At 37.0% G+C, this 14,825-nt stretch overlaps 1 protein-coding gene across 15 annotated transcripts in view; it reads left to right on the top strand.

The window, feature by feature from the left end:
- The window catches only part of RGS7 (regulator of G protein signaling 7), a 256,688-nt gene that overhangs the window by 182,444 nt on the left and 59,419 nt on the right, over nucleotides 1-14,825 (top strand). For all 15 annotated transcript variants that reach the window (XR_006165600.1, XR_006165601.1, XM_042795913.1 and 12 more), the window contains 4 exons: nucleotides 175-226; nucleotides 12,005-12,069; nucleotides 13,937-14,013; nucleotides 14,155-14,236. Coding sequence is in view for 13 of the 15 variants with exons in the window: in XM_042795913.1 (XP_042651847.1) it covers nucleotides 175-226; nucleotides 12,005-12,069; nucleotides 13,937-14,013; nucleotides 14,155-14,236 (276 nt within the window). In the remaining 2 variants the exon portion in view is untranslated. The remainder of the gene's footprint in view (nucleotides 1-174; nucleotides 227-12,004; nucleotides 12,070-13,936; nucleotides 14,014-14,154; nucleotides 14,237-14,825) is intronic.

The raw sequence follows: 14,825 nt of genomic DNA, 5'->3' as shown, positions 1-14,825 counted from the left end.
ACAAGCATACAAATGTAATTTTCTGTTTTGATGCCTATTTCAAAATTGTCAAGTTAACAATATAATACCTCTACAAAAAATGTAAATTGATTCTGAAAACCAATATCAATCCAAGGGCTGTATAATGCTTGCATTGTCTAACTTGAGTTCCCTGCTTTTTTGTTTTGTCTATAGACACCCTATTTTTGGCCATCAAATTGTTGGGAGCCGGAAAACACAGACTATGGTCAGTGTAGAAATCTTTCCTATTTCTTTCCGGAATTATGTATTATACGAATGAACACATCATTACAGTCTGTCTTGTTTAATCATCCCACTGTTAAAACATAATTATATGTCATGTAATTCATGTACAAGAATTGCTGGTATTGAAATGAATGTGTTGTTACCTTTTTTAGTTTATTAGAGTCAGATTAGGAGTTGATCTGAGGAAAAAGGAAAAAGCCTCAAAACTCATCAAAACCTACCTTGCCATTTACATCTCCTGTTTGCTCCAGGAAGTGTAATTATTTACAGTGACAAAGTCTCAGTGAAGCAGAGGACACTTTATTGATGGTTGTGCGGTAGTTATTCTCAGATTCAGACCCAAAGATATGCCTAGTTTAGATCTCTTATTTCTGATATACACCGTGTGGAAAATTATTTATTTTGAAAACTAATATGGTTCTAATATGAACTATATTAGAAAATACCTTGTTTATTTGCCTGTTTCCTGTGTTTTTCTTAATAAATTACGCATTGTAATTACTGATGTGTACTTAGACAGGAAAAGCTGAAGATAATAGGTAGTAAGTTATTTATTAAAAAAAAAAAACCTTATTAAAAATGATAACCAAAATTAGGTGCCTCTGTACACCTAACAGTGACCTAATTTTTAAAGAAAATGTATTATCTGTGAGCAGTCTCCTGTTCATTCTAATCCAGATTGTGAGTACTCAGCTCATCTGAAGATCAGGTCACTTATTTGGGTAACTATGCATGTACATGGTAGGTTACCTTTTCAAAAACTCAAACTTTGAAAGTCTCCATTTATGGCTTTTCAGAAATCTAGATGCGTGTTCACTTGTCATATGGATTCAATCTCAGTCCTTGGGAGCTGAAAACCACAGGAATGGATGGTTCCAATAGACGCTTCCTTCCTTTCTGCAGTGGACACAGTTTAGTTTCAAATACATTGCTAAATAAAACAATTTCAAGCTGAGACTCTCAGCAGAGCTGAGTGCCTTCAAGGTAGTTTTAAAACCGTGACCGTTTCTTCATCCTATAGAAAGAGAAAAATGTTCTTCTTTCTTTAAAATACTGAGATTTGAAGATGTCCAGCAAATAGTTATTAAAAGCTACAAAGGAGGATGAATTCATACCACACCTGAGTGATTAGCCACTCTACATGAGGAAGTTAGTCACTGAAGAAGTGCTTGATTTACCACTTAATACAATGGTTTTTCCTTTCCTTGAAAGTGTTACTTGCTTTTCTCAGAGGGGCACGTCAGTATAGTCTCCTAATACATTAAAGATCATAAAGTAATTTACGATGGTTTTAAGAGATGTTACATTGTTCAGCTGTAATGTGTATTACATTACCAGGGGGAATTTAATAAATATATGCTTAACAGTTTTGAACTTGAGATCAGGCTAAGAAAATTTCTATTAGTATCCTTTAATCTAAATTAGGAGACACTAACTTTCTAGTCACAGCTGATCACTGGATGGGCAATGAATTCCATACTTTAGTCAGTAAATAGAAATGCTATATAATCTGTCCAGTTTTTGCATGCCAGAAATACAGAATTATACTTGAGATCTCTTTCTTCATCATGCAGGGAGGTGCCTCTGTTGAACAGTAAACATACTCGTTTGAGATCTTTGGAGATTTAAATATAAGACCTGTGAAATATGTTCCATTTGGTGAATTTAAGTTCTTCGGTTGCGGAGGGGTGAAGGAAGAGAAAGCCCCAACCCTCCCATTTCATTGCTCCTTACGAGTCATGAGTGGAAGGTGCAAGCCTCTGGGAAATCCACCCATAGTTCCCCCGTGTAACAGGGTCAGAGCATTGTACTACATCTACCTAAGGTGGCTGTTTGTCGCCAGAACTGGCTAATGCTAAAGCATTCACAGGAAAAGAAATTTTTAACACAATTTACCAATAATGTTCTTGTTAGGTTAGCATCTTCCCAGTCCCAGAAATTAGCATTTGCTTTGTGGCCTGAGAATTTTTTCCTGATACATTCCTGTGAATATAAAGAGAGGACAGATAAGGGCAGAACTGAATACAGCTGCTTGCAAAAAAGGATCACATAACTGTTGTAAACAATGGTTGTCAGAGGAATACAGAAAAATCAAACAGGTAATATTCAAGAATCCAGAACAAATCTAAAGTAGGATTGAAACAATTTCAGGATATTAACAGATAAATTCCACCTCAAATACACTCCAAAGAGGTTCTACAGATTTTCACAATAATTCTGTTACTTCATAGAAAATATAAATAGAATTTATGTTATTACAGAAATGCAGATGCATCTTGCACTTGTCATGTATTATGGTACTGTGCAGTGTGTCCCTTTTCATGGACTTGTCTTGAACAGTCTTGAAGCTGCGCCCCCTAAAACTAATGACTGTGGCAGGCATTAGGAGTCTCTCAAGGCCAGCAAGAAGTAGGCTTTCTCTGTAATCTTCCTTTATCAAAGTTATTAACAAAGCAAACAAATTTCTTTGGCATTGACTTAATTTTACAAGTCTTTGAAAACACACTAAAATTTAATTTTAATTCAAAAATTACTCCCAAACATTTACCATTCCTCACCCATAACAAGGCTACTGTCTAGAATGTAGCATACTGCCAGGAAATTAATCTTAAACTAGAAGCTACATGAAATTGAGATACTACATGTGTTAATTTATTTGTTTCTGAGTTAGTTTGGGTAATATTCTTTACATCTTCGTATAATATGTTAATATCGTCTCTAAACTATAATTTCTTGTTCCACATGAATTATATAATAATAATAATTATTATTATTAAGGCAAATGTAGTTCAAATCACTTTTCATTTCCTGTGAGTTAAGTCATGTTCCAGAATTATGATTTAGTTTTATGACAAATTGAATTGGATCTCAGTTCAGACAATTGACTCTGGAAATGAACGCAGCTAATGACTGAGCATGTGACCTACCTGTAATCATCTTCTCTTCTCTTACAGATGTAATTTTGTAACTGATAGAATTTTTTTCTGGCAGATTAAAACCAGTCATCATGTCATTGAGAATTAATTAAATATGGAGACTTGTTAAGTCCATTGCATTTCAGAAAGGGGAAATATAATGCCACAAATGGAATTGTTATTCCATATGCATTTGGCCTCAATTTTTGTGGAGCCAGTCAAGTTCTCTTGGAAGTTTAGTGACTCACAGCTGTTGCAAATTTGAGGAATTCAGTTCCTTAGTGTTCTCTTTTTTGAATGAGATAAGAAATATGAAAGGTTAAGGAAAAATTCCATTCACAACAAAATAGCAATTATTGTTGTGTTTGAAAAGCTCAAGACTAACCCTAAGAAAACAAATGAACGTAGTTATGACAATATAAGCAGCTTACAAAAATTTCAGACATATAAGATACAAAGAAAAATCAGTAACTTTCTCGTTTTCTCTAGTGCACGTTTGTTGATGGTTAGACTCAAACGTGTCCGTGACACACAGACCTTTTCTTACAGTAAGCTGCATAGTAAAAAACTATGTTCAAAGGAGAGACAGAATAAAATTTTGAAAGTGCTACAGTCATTTATAGTGTTAAGGAGGTTTGGACTGACACTAGAAGATAAGTCAACTGCATCTATATAGTTGCAAGAGCATGCTACTTCAGCCTTGTAATTTTATGTGTGTGCATTTCTCCCAAATGAGTTAAAAATGGAGGAGGATTGCAGAATCTTGGTAGGTGATGGAGAACACGGTAAATAACTGATAATGCAACATGAGTGGAAGAGCACATGACTGTGTGATCTGTAAATGATGCTAATTAGACTATTTTTCTATATATTCAAAGCAAATTCTTAAATTCTGCTGCTGTGAAGAAGGACAGGTTTTGAAAATGTACATATTTTCAGTAGCCTTCCAGGTAAAGTCATCTGATGTAAATGAAGTCTTCTAGGAAACTAGAGCACTTACAGGAAAAAGGAAAAAAAAAAAAAAAAAAAAAAAAAAAAAAACCAAACAGACAATTGCTCCTTTTAAAAATGTAAGTTCCCCATCTGGATAAGTGCTGCCTGTAAACTTCTGTGTCAGTTCTATAGATATTAATGATTGTTACCCAGTCTGAGTTACAGTAAAATAAAGAAATCATCTACTTTTGCCATGTGGAAGTTGCTGTCTCATAGCTGTTGTTCTCCAGCATTTTTATGAAAGCAAAAGTCTGTCCTTGTTAAATTTTCTTGATAATCAGCTAAGAAGTCAGTCCATATAAAGTTTCCTTTCTAATGATACCTTCTTATTGCTTAAGAGTAAACTCAGAGATGTCTTAGAGCAGCAGAGGCTGAACACAGTTCTGAACACTAGCCATTGCACCTGGCTCAACTGCCTCTCCTCTGCCAAATTTGCAGTCATGCTGAAGAGTACACAGTGCGCAAAAAGTAATTGCAATCCTGTATCATGTTTTTCACGTATTGAAAATCTTGATATATTTTTATCTTTAGAGTTTCTTGCCTACTTACTTTATGTGCCTAGCTTCAAATCCCCCTATGAAAATTTGATTAGTTCAGGAATTTTCTCTCAGTCTTGCTGCACCTTTTCCATGGAGTAACTGACTAGAAGGAGAACTGTACAGAGGGTGCACACTTTCTTTGCCCAAATGCTCAGGCAGGATTCCCTTGGCAACAGCATATAAGTAAGCAAGTTGTGTTTGAGAACCACTAAGCCCTTACCTGAACTCTGCTGGAAAACTCCATGTGCTCAGCATTTCTGGAAATCAATCTGTAAGTATGAGTCAGTAGCTTGGAGCAAAACTGGTAGCAGAGTGGCATTTTCTTCAATCTAAACTGTTAGATTCAAGTTAAAACTTATTTGTTAAAATACGTGCCATGAGAATGAGGAGAAATTTACCAATACAGTGTAAATAGTTAGTGGCGAGCTCTGCAGTTCTATAATCTTGAATCTTGATGCCAAGTTCCCATTTTTAAATCAGCTAGTGTCAGCCAGAGTACGTCAGCCATGACTCCTGCAAACAATCCTTTTAGGTCCTTAATAGAGATCCCTCCTTTAAGGACCTGTCTCAAACTTTGCTGGATTTCTAGGTGTAGTAAGAAACAGATTCTTTCCATAAGTCTGAAGTAGTGTACTAAATTGTTGCTAAGATTTTGTTGTGGCTCCTTAACTGAGTGACTTTGCTTTGAGAAACTAAACAGAATATAGTGGCTAAGATCTTGGTGGCAGGACTGAGAAGTACAGTCTGTCAAAGAGAGGAGTCCCTCAAAAAAGTGTGGCTGGGACCAGTGCTTATTATGCATAAAATTTAATCTGGGCAGAACTGAATCAAGTGAACTTTAGGAAAGAGACTTGCATTAGCAGAAAGATGTAAGAGGTGACCTACAAGATTTTTTTCCACTCTGAATATTTATCCCATTATATTTCTCTGCAGAGCTACATAATTCACTCATTAGGAGCTATCTCTGTCATATAAATGATGAAAAGGAAGTGTCACTTCAAAGAGCATGTCCTGAAATTTGCTCTCATCTTTGTTAATTCTGACATTGACAAACCACTGCGGTGAGGGCTCTGTAAGTAGGAGGCATTTCCTGAAAATGCCTTCCAGTCAGCTCACCACTTCAGAATTTTGTACTTACCTGAATTACCCTTTCTATGAACGTGTAACTTATTTCCATAATATATCAAACATGTAAAATGTGTTTGGCCAATGCATTTCTATGCACATGTATGAAAAGGTAACTGACCCAAGCACATGTTTTCTGAAGCTTTATGCTAAAAACATTACTTTAAAAGCATTGTTAATCTGCATCTAGGTCCCCTAAAAATAGAGATAAAATTTCTTGTCAGAGTAAATTCTGAGATTTATAAACATAACTCATAATTTTCAGAATTGCTTTCAAATTACCATGTTGAGTAAACTAAATAGGTTTTTCTGTTTCAATTTGAGTATGGAGATTAGAGCTTTCAGGCCATGAAGGGAGCAGTGACAACAAATACTTTTTTCTGTAATTATGCACTGTCTTGCCACTGATAGCCCTTTGCCAGGTGGGCACTGAGTAATTGACTGCTTTGGCAAGTAATGGCCACGTTCTGATACCATCCCTGTAACTGATTTTTTCAGTTTAGAAGAAAATACTCTCTGTCTTCTGACATCCTGAGCTTTGCCTTGGATTGCACATGCTCTCAGTGGTTTCTATGCAAAATCAGTGTATTTGGATTTGTTGCAACTTCTCCTCTTCTTAGAAGCTTTTTGGCAAGTGCATTTGAGTCCTCCTTAAATCTGAAAGCCTTAAGAGGAGGTAGAAAGCCTTTGTGGTTTTTTTTTTTGGTGCCAAAGCAGGGTGTTAAATTCTTGAATGCAAATTGAAAGCATTATGATAACATCAAGAAGCATGAAATAATTAAATGGACACAATTTCAAATTAGATTTGACAACAGGATAGTCTATATTTGATCGTACAGTTTATATGCTTTGGTGACCTCTCTTTCATACCTCTTTTTGTCACCCTGCAGGACTTTCCCAGGCCAATGTCATCTGGGGACTTTTGTGTGTTGATGATGAATTTGCCTTTTTCTAATTCTTGAGCTCTCTAGTAGTTTGAAATTTGGTTTCTTTCTTTCCCTTGGTTTATGTAAGAAAGTTCTACAGCCATCTGTATTTATAATCAAATTGCATTCCTTAATTGCTATAGAAATAGTGGGCTCAAAGCATAAAAATTAGAGAAAGGGAAGAGTGTTTCAGAAGCTATCTTTCTGACCATTTGGCAATCTAGTGCATAAGGTATCATGGTCTTCATTTTAACTTAATGTTGTTAGCATTTACTAAAGAGTTTAATTCTTTTATAGATACTTGAGGCTGATGGGTGACCCATTTGTCCACCTAAAAGTTGTCATCATTTTTAAGATTAAGTGAAACTCAACAGCTGTTGCAAAGAGCAAAAATTATTTTTTTTTTTTATTGAGTAAAAGCAGAGGTGATCTAAATACCCCTAGAAATCCTGATTTTTAAATAAGATAGTTGATTTCATTTTCTCCATCCTCCAGTCATGTTCTGTGCTGACTGTTCCGTAATTCTCTTTCTGATGCAGGCACTCGCATGTGGAGGGAAAACTTCTGTCTGCCCACAGGGCACTTTGAAACCCTTAGACCTTGCAGTACCTTCTAGTTTTTTTGCTTTAATTACTGACTAGGCATGTACACGCTGACTCTGAAACCAGAATTTTGACTCACAAAGAGTATAAATTTAATCTGGCCTAAGTGGAGATAATGAGTGTTCACTGAAATTTATGCCCCCCCGTCTGGGGCTGAATCAAGCTCTAACACCACTGGCACTGGGACAATTATGTAAGGAGTTTGTGTACATGGTCGTGGATGTTGTTTGTCCGTTTAATTTAGCTGAGGCTTTTTCTCTGCTGTGATAAGAGGGAAGATTTAGCCCCTGTTTAGCAACAAGATGAAATTCCCCATTTAACTTCTGAGTGAAAGCTCTGGGTTTTTCCAGTAAGTGTGTGTAATATAATGTGTACTCAGTCCAGTTTCTTGATTCTAGACTGAAACCTTTCATTATCGTTATGATTTTTTTTTTTTTTTTTAAATCTATAGAGGTTTCTTAGGAGTTTTCAAGTACAAGTGAACAGTCAAGAATAGGAAATAACGGTAGCTGACCATGAAAATGGGTTATTTTGGGTGTAACAGTTTAAAAACTTGCAAGAGGGAAAACCCAGACACCCTCTTCATGCAACTCTCACTAGAACACTTTGCAATCTCACTTTAAGCTCTCACGTTGCCCACGTTTTGTGAATGCCCGAACAGAATTTTCAAGAGTGAGTAGTCTTTATTTACTGCACAGCTACCAAAGTATGTTTTAGTACTGGTTTGTGGTTCAAATGCCCATTTATAAACATCACTGACCATCTTTCATTATGAAATGTTGTGTATTAATACTGCTTTTAAAATTATTGGCAAATCTGTTTTCTCATGATAATCAGTCACTTCTAAAGCACAAGCCATAACATCTAATATATAATTCACTTTAGTGGAGGCAATTATGTTGATTGCAAAATCCATCAGAATACACTGGCTCTAAAAATAAGAGTGTATGTGGCAGTCCATATTTAGCAAATTGAGGTTATTAATCAGACCATGTTCCTTGCATATCATTCATCCATATGTTAAGCATTTTTCAGCACCCTTGTCAGGGAGCAGCAAGAGTGGGCAGCTCTGCAGGGGAAGGTATGCAAGAACCGAGGGTGGCAACAGTGCAGGCAGGAGCAATGTCCTCATGACAAAGTCTGAAGTGACCAGGAAGGTCCAAGGTCAAGCCAGGAATCCAGGGCAGAGCTGGTAACTTACAGGTCTGGTTAGAGGCATATCTACAGTGTAGCTCAGACTGGGGCCAGGGGAAGTAGCTGGGTTTAAGCACACCTCCTGGGCACAGGGAGCCTCAGTGGAGACCCTGGATGGGCTGCTCAGGGCAATTACAACTCCTTGGTGTACTGAGGGCCCTGACAGGGACCTTCTGGAGGATAAATAAATAGAAAATTATATAGCGAAAGAGAAGAGCTTTTAGCTGGAGACCTTGCCTGCAGATTCTACTTCTGTATGAAGCTGTAAAACCAGTGACAACTCATACAAAGCTGGGATTAGAAAAGCAGGCACTGTCATTCTCTGAAATGCTGAAGGCTCATGACTGCTTTGAGAGGGAAACTGACTGACATCCTCCCCAGATGTTCAAGGTCAGTCTACTGGACACAAGCATTTACTTCATACGTGTTCCGGTGCAGAAGAGGAGTGGTACAGATGGGATTATCTGTATTTCAGATCTCATTGCTCTAAAAGTCAGAAGAACAAAACCTCATTTCTCCGTGTCTTCAAATGTTCTGCCTGAAAATGAGAGTGATTTTGACATTCTTCTTGCTTTCCAATGTGCTAGTGAATTTTGTTACAGGCAAGCCAAAGAATATAACGAGAGTGTGAACTGGTGAACTCATATTCCTGAGCTGCTGCCAGCCTCTTGTGTGACTACAAGTAGCTCTTAAATAGATCCCCAAACATGCACTTCTATAATAAAGATGTAATTGTTAGCACATAGCAATGGCAGTAAATTGAGTCAAAGAGTAGGAATGTCCTTCAGGACTATTTTCTTCTACACTAGTGGATATGTTGTATTTCCTAAATAACTAAGCCTTTCTTGGGCATGTTCTGCCTTATCCACACTGGCACATAGTATTTCTGACATAAAGAATCCAAGCCACAGGTATTACAGCCTTTAGGCTTCTGAAAGGGAGGGGATCTGGATATTCCAGAGAAAAAAGGTCTGAAGTATGAATATGATTTTTTGAGTCTTGGCTAAGATATGCTCATAATGAAAACCAAACATTCTTATAAGAACTATTTGCAATCAAGTTGGAGCAAAAGGGTCATTAAAAGAACCCTGCAGGGAAAATACTGCAGTACAGTCACACGGTGAAGACAAGAGTTTTTGTAGACACAGTATTAGATTAATAATGTGGCAGGATAATTGGTCTCTCTTGTTCCAGTTGACCTGGTGGTTGTTTTGCCAGTGTTGAGAACTCTGTGATCTGAAGATGCTTTTTTGTTAAAACCTGTCCTGACGGAAGGAGGGACAGTCAGATATGTCTGCAGCAACGATTTTTGTTGGAGATAGCAGGAGATGCCAATCCTAAAATATACCCACAATGGGACTCAAGGAAGTGCTAAACTGACTAAGAGTACCTATAAAAGGACCATGAGAATGTGGTTTACAAGGGCTTAATCAAGTGCAGAGAACAGGGAGTTTATTTTGTTTCTGTCCAGAGAAATGGTATTAGACTGGTTGGACTAGACAAAAGTTGACTCCTGGAATTCTCAAAACTGTCTATATATTTCTATTAAATATGTATTTTATTTCTAATATTTTTAGGGAGTTTAGGGATTTACTTTTTTTTCTTGTTCAGTGAAATAACTGATTTTGAAGGAAAATAAAACAGAGTGTTTCACAGTAAAAGGACCTAAATGACAAAGGCAATCTCTCTCCTCGGTGTTCTCTTACCACTGTACTGATCGTGGATGAAACCTAGGTACAAAGGGTCCAGAATTCATCCCTCATCTTTTTGTGACATTTCAGCATTCATGCCAATTCATTAGTATAAGTGTATACTAATATTAAAATGCATGGAAACGGAGGCTATAGAAACTGTTTGTTTGCTATACTTGGTGTGTGATGCGGATTTGTATCTGTAGTTGTAGATTTTTGTAGACACATAAATTGCTTTGGAACCAAAGGGGATATGAGAGTGCAGGAAATAGAGAAAGAGATCATGGCTTCTTATGGGAGTGGAAAGTGAAAAAGTATGAAAGGAAATGGACCAGATAACACACGAAAAATGAAGGTTTGGGGGGGGGGGGGGGGGGGAAGTCAAAAACGGCATTAAAATAAAACTTCATTTTACATCAAGTAACACCTGTAACTGCAGCTGAAGTGCTTATCATCAGTCCCACTGAAATAACATCCACTGGAGTGGGATTGCATGCATTTGCAGGTGACTTGTCAGAAATAAATGTTTCCATGGAGTTGTAAAATATAATTGGTTTGATCACCTTGAAAATCAAAGCTATATATAAGATAAGCACTTAATTCTTCCAAGTGATTGAAAGAATTAGGTTCCTCTGTGGAGTTATTCCTCTTTGCTCCTGTAGTGGACAAGCTGGCAGTCAGGAAGTAGGAACATTCCTAACCATAACCATAAATATGGGCTCTTTTTGCTGATTGTAGAGACCATAGATAAGTCAAGGTTTTCTTACCTATACTGATCAAAAGATTCTACCATCTCACACATGAGAAGGTGCTCTGAAGTTATGAAGTGGGTAAATATTTCACAATAAGGAGTTGTGCTATGCTCATTGTCATACTGGTTGGGAAATCTGTACCATATTCAGATTTGATATGAAGTATTTCTTGATAAATAAAGTCTACTGCAAACGTACTTCATTCAAGGGTAATGGAGTGCATAACAAATTCAGGATCAAGCAGTGTGATGCAAACCACTGTGCTGTTTATGTAGTCTTAAGTTTCATTTTCATCCCTGTATCCTTTCAATATTTAGCTGTGAGTATTCCATTTTATTATTAAGATTCTTCTCTGTCTGAATGAGGTAGAAGCAGAACAGCTCTGCTGGAGGATTTTTGATCTAGAAAATAAATTAAATTGTGTTTTTTCTCATTGTATCTAATACATTATACACTTTTTTCATTTTTTGGTCTCATTATTTTCTGTTTTAAATATTGGTTTAGCAGACTAAGCTGTATGAGAATTGAATTTTATCTGGAAGTAATTTTTAGCTAAAATCTCGTTAGTTGAAATTTTGTGATTTCTAAATATAAAGTAAAAATAAATAAAACCATGTATACATGTTCTTAAAAAACTATTTGACTAGTATAGCAGCAGCTCCTGATAAAACTTACACATTATGAATTATACACACACAGTTTAAAAATGGTTTTGCCATTTTTCTTTAATGTGCTAGTTCCCTGGCCATTAAACAACCTTAACCCAAGTCTCTCATACATTATGTATGCAATGTCTGTTGCATAAAGCAGATTTTATAATTGTTTAATGAATCTCTGTATCTGACCCATCATTTTAGTTACAATACTGGTAGCATTGATCCTGTATTTAAATCTTTTTAGAATAGAGGGAGAAATTGAAACAAAAAAAGTTAGCAGTAAAATAGAGAAGAAGCCTCTAGATTTCTGGTGTGCCGTGTTTGTGAGATAGTAACAAATTCTGTGTTATTTTATTCTGTTCTAGCTGTTTACCTCTGCAAGCGGACAATGCAAAACAAAGCAAGGCTAGAGCTAGCAGACTATGAAGCTGTAAGTACCTGGGGAAAAGTAAATTTCTCTGCTGGGCCTAATGAGCATGTGAAATAATCTTGAGCATGAGAACTGTAGGCATTATGTGTGAAAATGTATTAGTTATCCACTTTTGCCAGCATGTGGATCTGACAGTGCTCAGTAGTTATAAATGCTGTTTGAGAGACTGTAGTGAAGGCTAGCTGGGCAAAAGATGAGATTTTGGTCCATCTCTAATTTTACTCTGCTCAGATCACCATGCCAGAATCAGAAATAACCATTCACAAATCCCAGATACACCACAAACGTTTGAAAGCAATTGTACTCTACAGTGCATAAGGTTTGATGAAGGAACTCTGACAACATTTTCAAAAGTATTTGATAGCTGTAGAAATATAAATCTCATTCTTCAGTGATGCTGGTGCTTGAGCCCTTGTCCTATCAGTTAGATAAGACACAAAAAGGATCAGACTAGAGGCACTTCCCACTCCCTGAAAGGTGTGCTGTGCCCCAGGCAAGGAAAGATAATTGAGGCCAGGAAGAGCAGGAAAAAGAGGGAGTTTGATTAGCTGATGAGGATGGCACTCGCTAAGGAGAGAGATGTCTTGAATTCCATCCCTATCCCCTCGGAAGTTCCTGAATTTTTCATGAAAATGTCAACATAAAATTCATGAACAGCCCTGGCTCTGTGCTGAAAGCTGTCCAGCTGTGCTACTGTGACATGATAGCAGGATAGTCAGTCGGGCCTCTCAACATGCCAAATACACCAGCCACAGCACCATGCTGACATACTTTATTGCTTCTTCTGGCACAAGCTTGCTTTTCACTGTACTGCGCTGTGGGGTATGCATAATTTTATACTTACGTGCATTAGAAAATTCACCTCCAGTATACAAGCCACAAGAGCCTTTGCTGGTATTGACACGATCTCTAGAAAGTCTCCTCTTCACTCTCTGCAGTCTTTATTTTCAGTAAGTATGTCACAGAGATACATTTGCAATGCATAGAAATACAGTTAAAGCAACAGTTTTTGTTAGGAAGTTTAGAGATAATTTTTCACTTAGTAAAAGCAGTGCAAGAAGGTAACTGGGGTCTTTTTGTGGGAAGATAAGAACCTCAGCCTTCTCCATGTTAACAGGCTGCATAGTGCTGCCATTTGAGCTGAGGGGAGATTGGAAAAGCTCTATTACAGACAGTTAAGTTGTTACAGTATCGCTGGAGGAAAGAATTTTGCTAAGATTTTACAAATCTTCTTCCTGTTATTATTAGTAGGCTGTAGGACATATACATTTCCTGTACAGTAGTGAAGAACTATAGTCTGCATTTTTTAAAAATGAGGATAGCTGTGGAGGTCTTGGAGGATTCCTATCCTACCAAAATATTGATAGCTTCTTATTACTGTATTTTAAATAAATTGATAGACAGCCAACATTTCTCAATGCAAACCATTTGCATAGGTGACTGATAGGAATTGTTATGTGGATCATCCAGAATGGAAAATAGTGCTGTTATCTTTCAGTATTAGATGCTTTCAAAAAAAGAATGCTTCTTTGTATTACAACAAAATTACTCATCCAGGACCCAATATATACAAATACTTCAGAAATCTCATGTTCTGCAGAAGGTTGCATCCACCCTTGTGATCAGAATTTCAAAACTGAAATAGTTGGAGCGTTCAAAAGTAGATAGATCTAGTATTCCATCCTGTTTGATGTCAAGCAAAACCTTTATATCAAGTAAGTAAGGTCCATTTACATTGGTACAGGTATCTTGACTTTTATTACATTGGAGCGGGAGGGGGCAAAGGGAGTGGGGAAAGATAAGCTAAAAGCTATTAAATAGTGAGTAACTTAAAACATAACTCGTTAAAAATGTGATGTATTTTCAGGAGAGTTTGGCCAGGCTACAGCGAGCATTTGCTCGGAAATGGGAGTTTATTTTTATGCAAGCTGAAGCACAAGCAAAGTAAGTTCCTCGAAGATGAGGTATTTTGGTTTTGCATGCTTTTTGAAGGGAGAAGAGGAGGGAAAAGTGATTATGCACTTCTTACATTTAAAAATACTCTCATTAACACTGTTTCTTTTAAATACCCCATAACATTGACAGAGTCGACAAGAAGAGAGACAAGATAGAGAGGAAGATTCTCGACAGCCAGGAGCGAGCGTTCTGGGACGTGCACCGGCCGGTGGTGAGTGCCAGCGGGGCCACTGATAAATGTTCACCTCTGTGGAGCATTGGGGTAGCCTGGGAACAAGTAAAAGGGCTGTAGGACCAGGAGTTGGGGCTTGCCTCCCTTTTTTTCAGGATCTGTAGTTTGTATCATTCTACTGTTGAAGACTGCAGATGTGCGTACACTCAGTTTGGGATTTTCAATGAATAAATTTGTTGTGTCTGAGTTCTTGAATCAGAAGATACCTGTCTTTGACTATTACCATCTCAAAGGTTTCCCAAGTATGAGTCACACAACTGAAATTATCAGCATAACTAAAAGTACTTTTAAATAAACCTGCCTTTTTTTTTTTTAACCTGCTTTTTTGCTTGCTAAGCCTTTCAACTTCACTCTGGTCACAGTTCCATGCTATTCTTAATGTACGTGAAGTTTAGATATTGTTGGCTTTGAGCTGTGGGAGTGATACACCATCTAAACAAGATTTGTCTGAGTTTCTTGTGAAAGTCCATCTGAAGCAAAATTTTTAAAAAAAGAAAGGTTCTTGCATAATCTACCTTTGAGAGATAAAACTTTGAGAAAGAATGTCAAATGTCACAAGACTTCTGAT

This window comes from Tyto alba, unplaced genomic scaffold (genome assembly GCF_018691265.1).
Source record: "Tyto alba isolate M040663 unplaced genomic scaffold, T.alba_DEE_v4.0 Super-Scaffold_22, whole genome shotgun sequence".
NCBI classification, from domain to species: domain Eukaryota; kingdom Metazoa; phylum Chordata; class Aves; order Strigiformes; family Tytonidae; genus Tyto; species Tyto alba.
The sequence above is the reverse complement of the archived record's forward strand: the minus strand, read 5'-3'. Positions and strand labels throughout refer to the sequence as shown.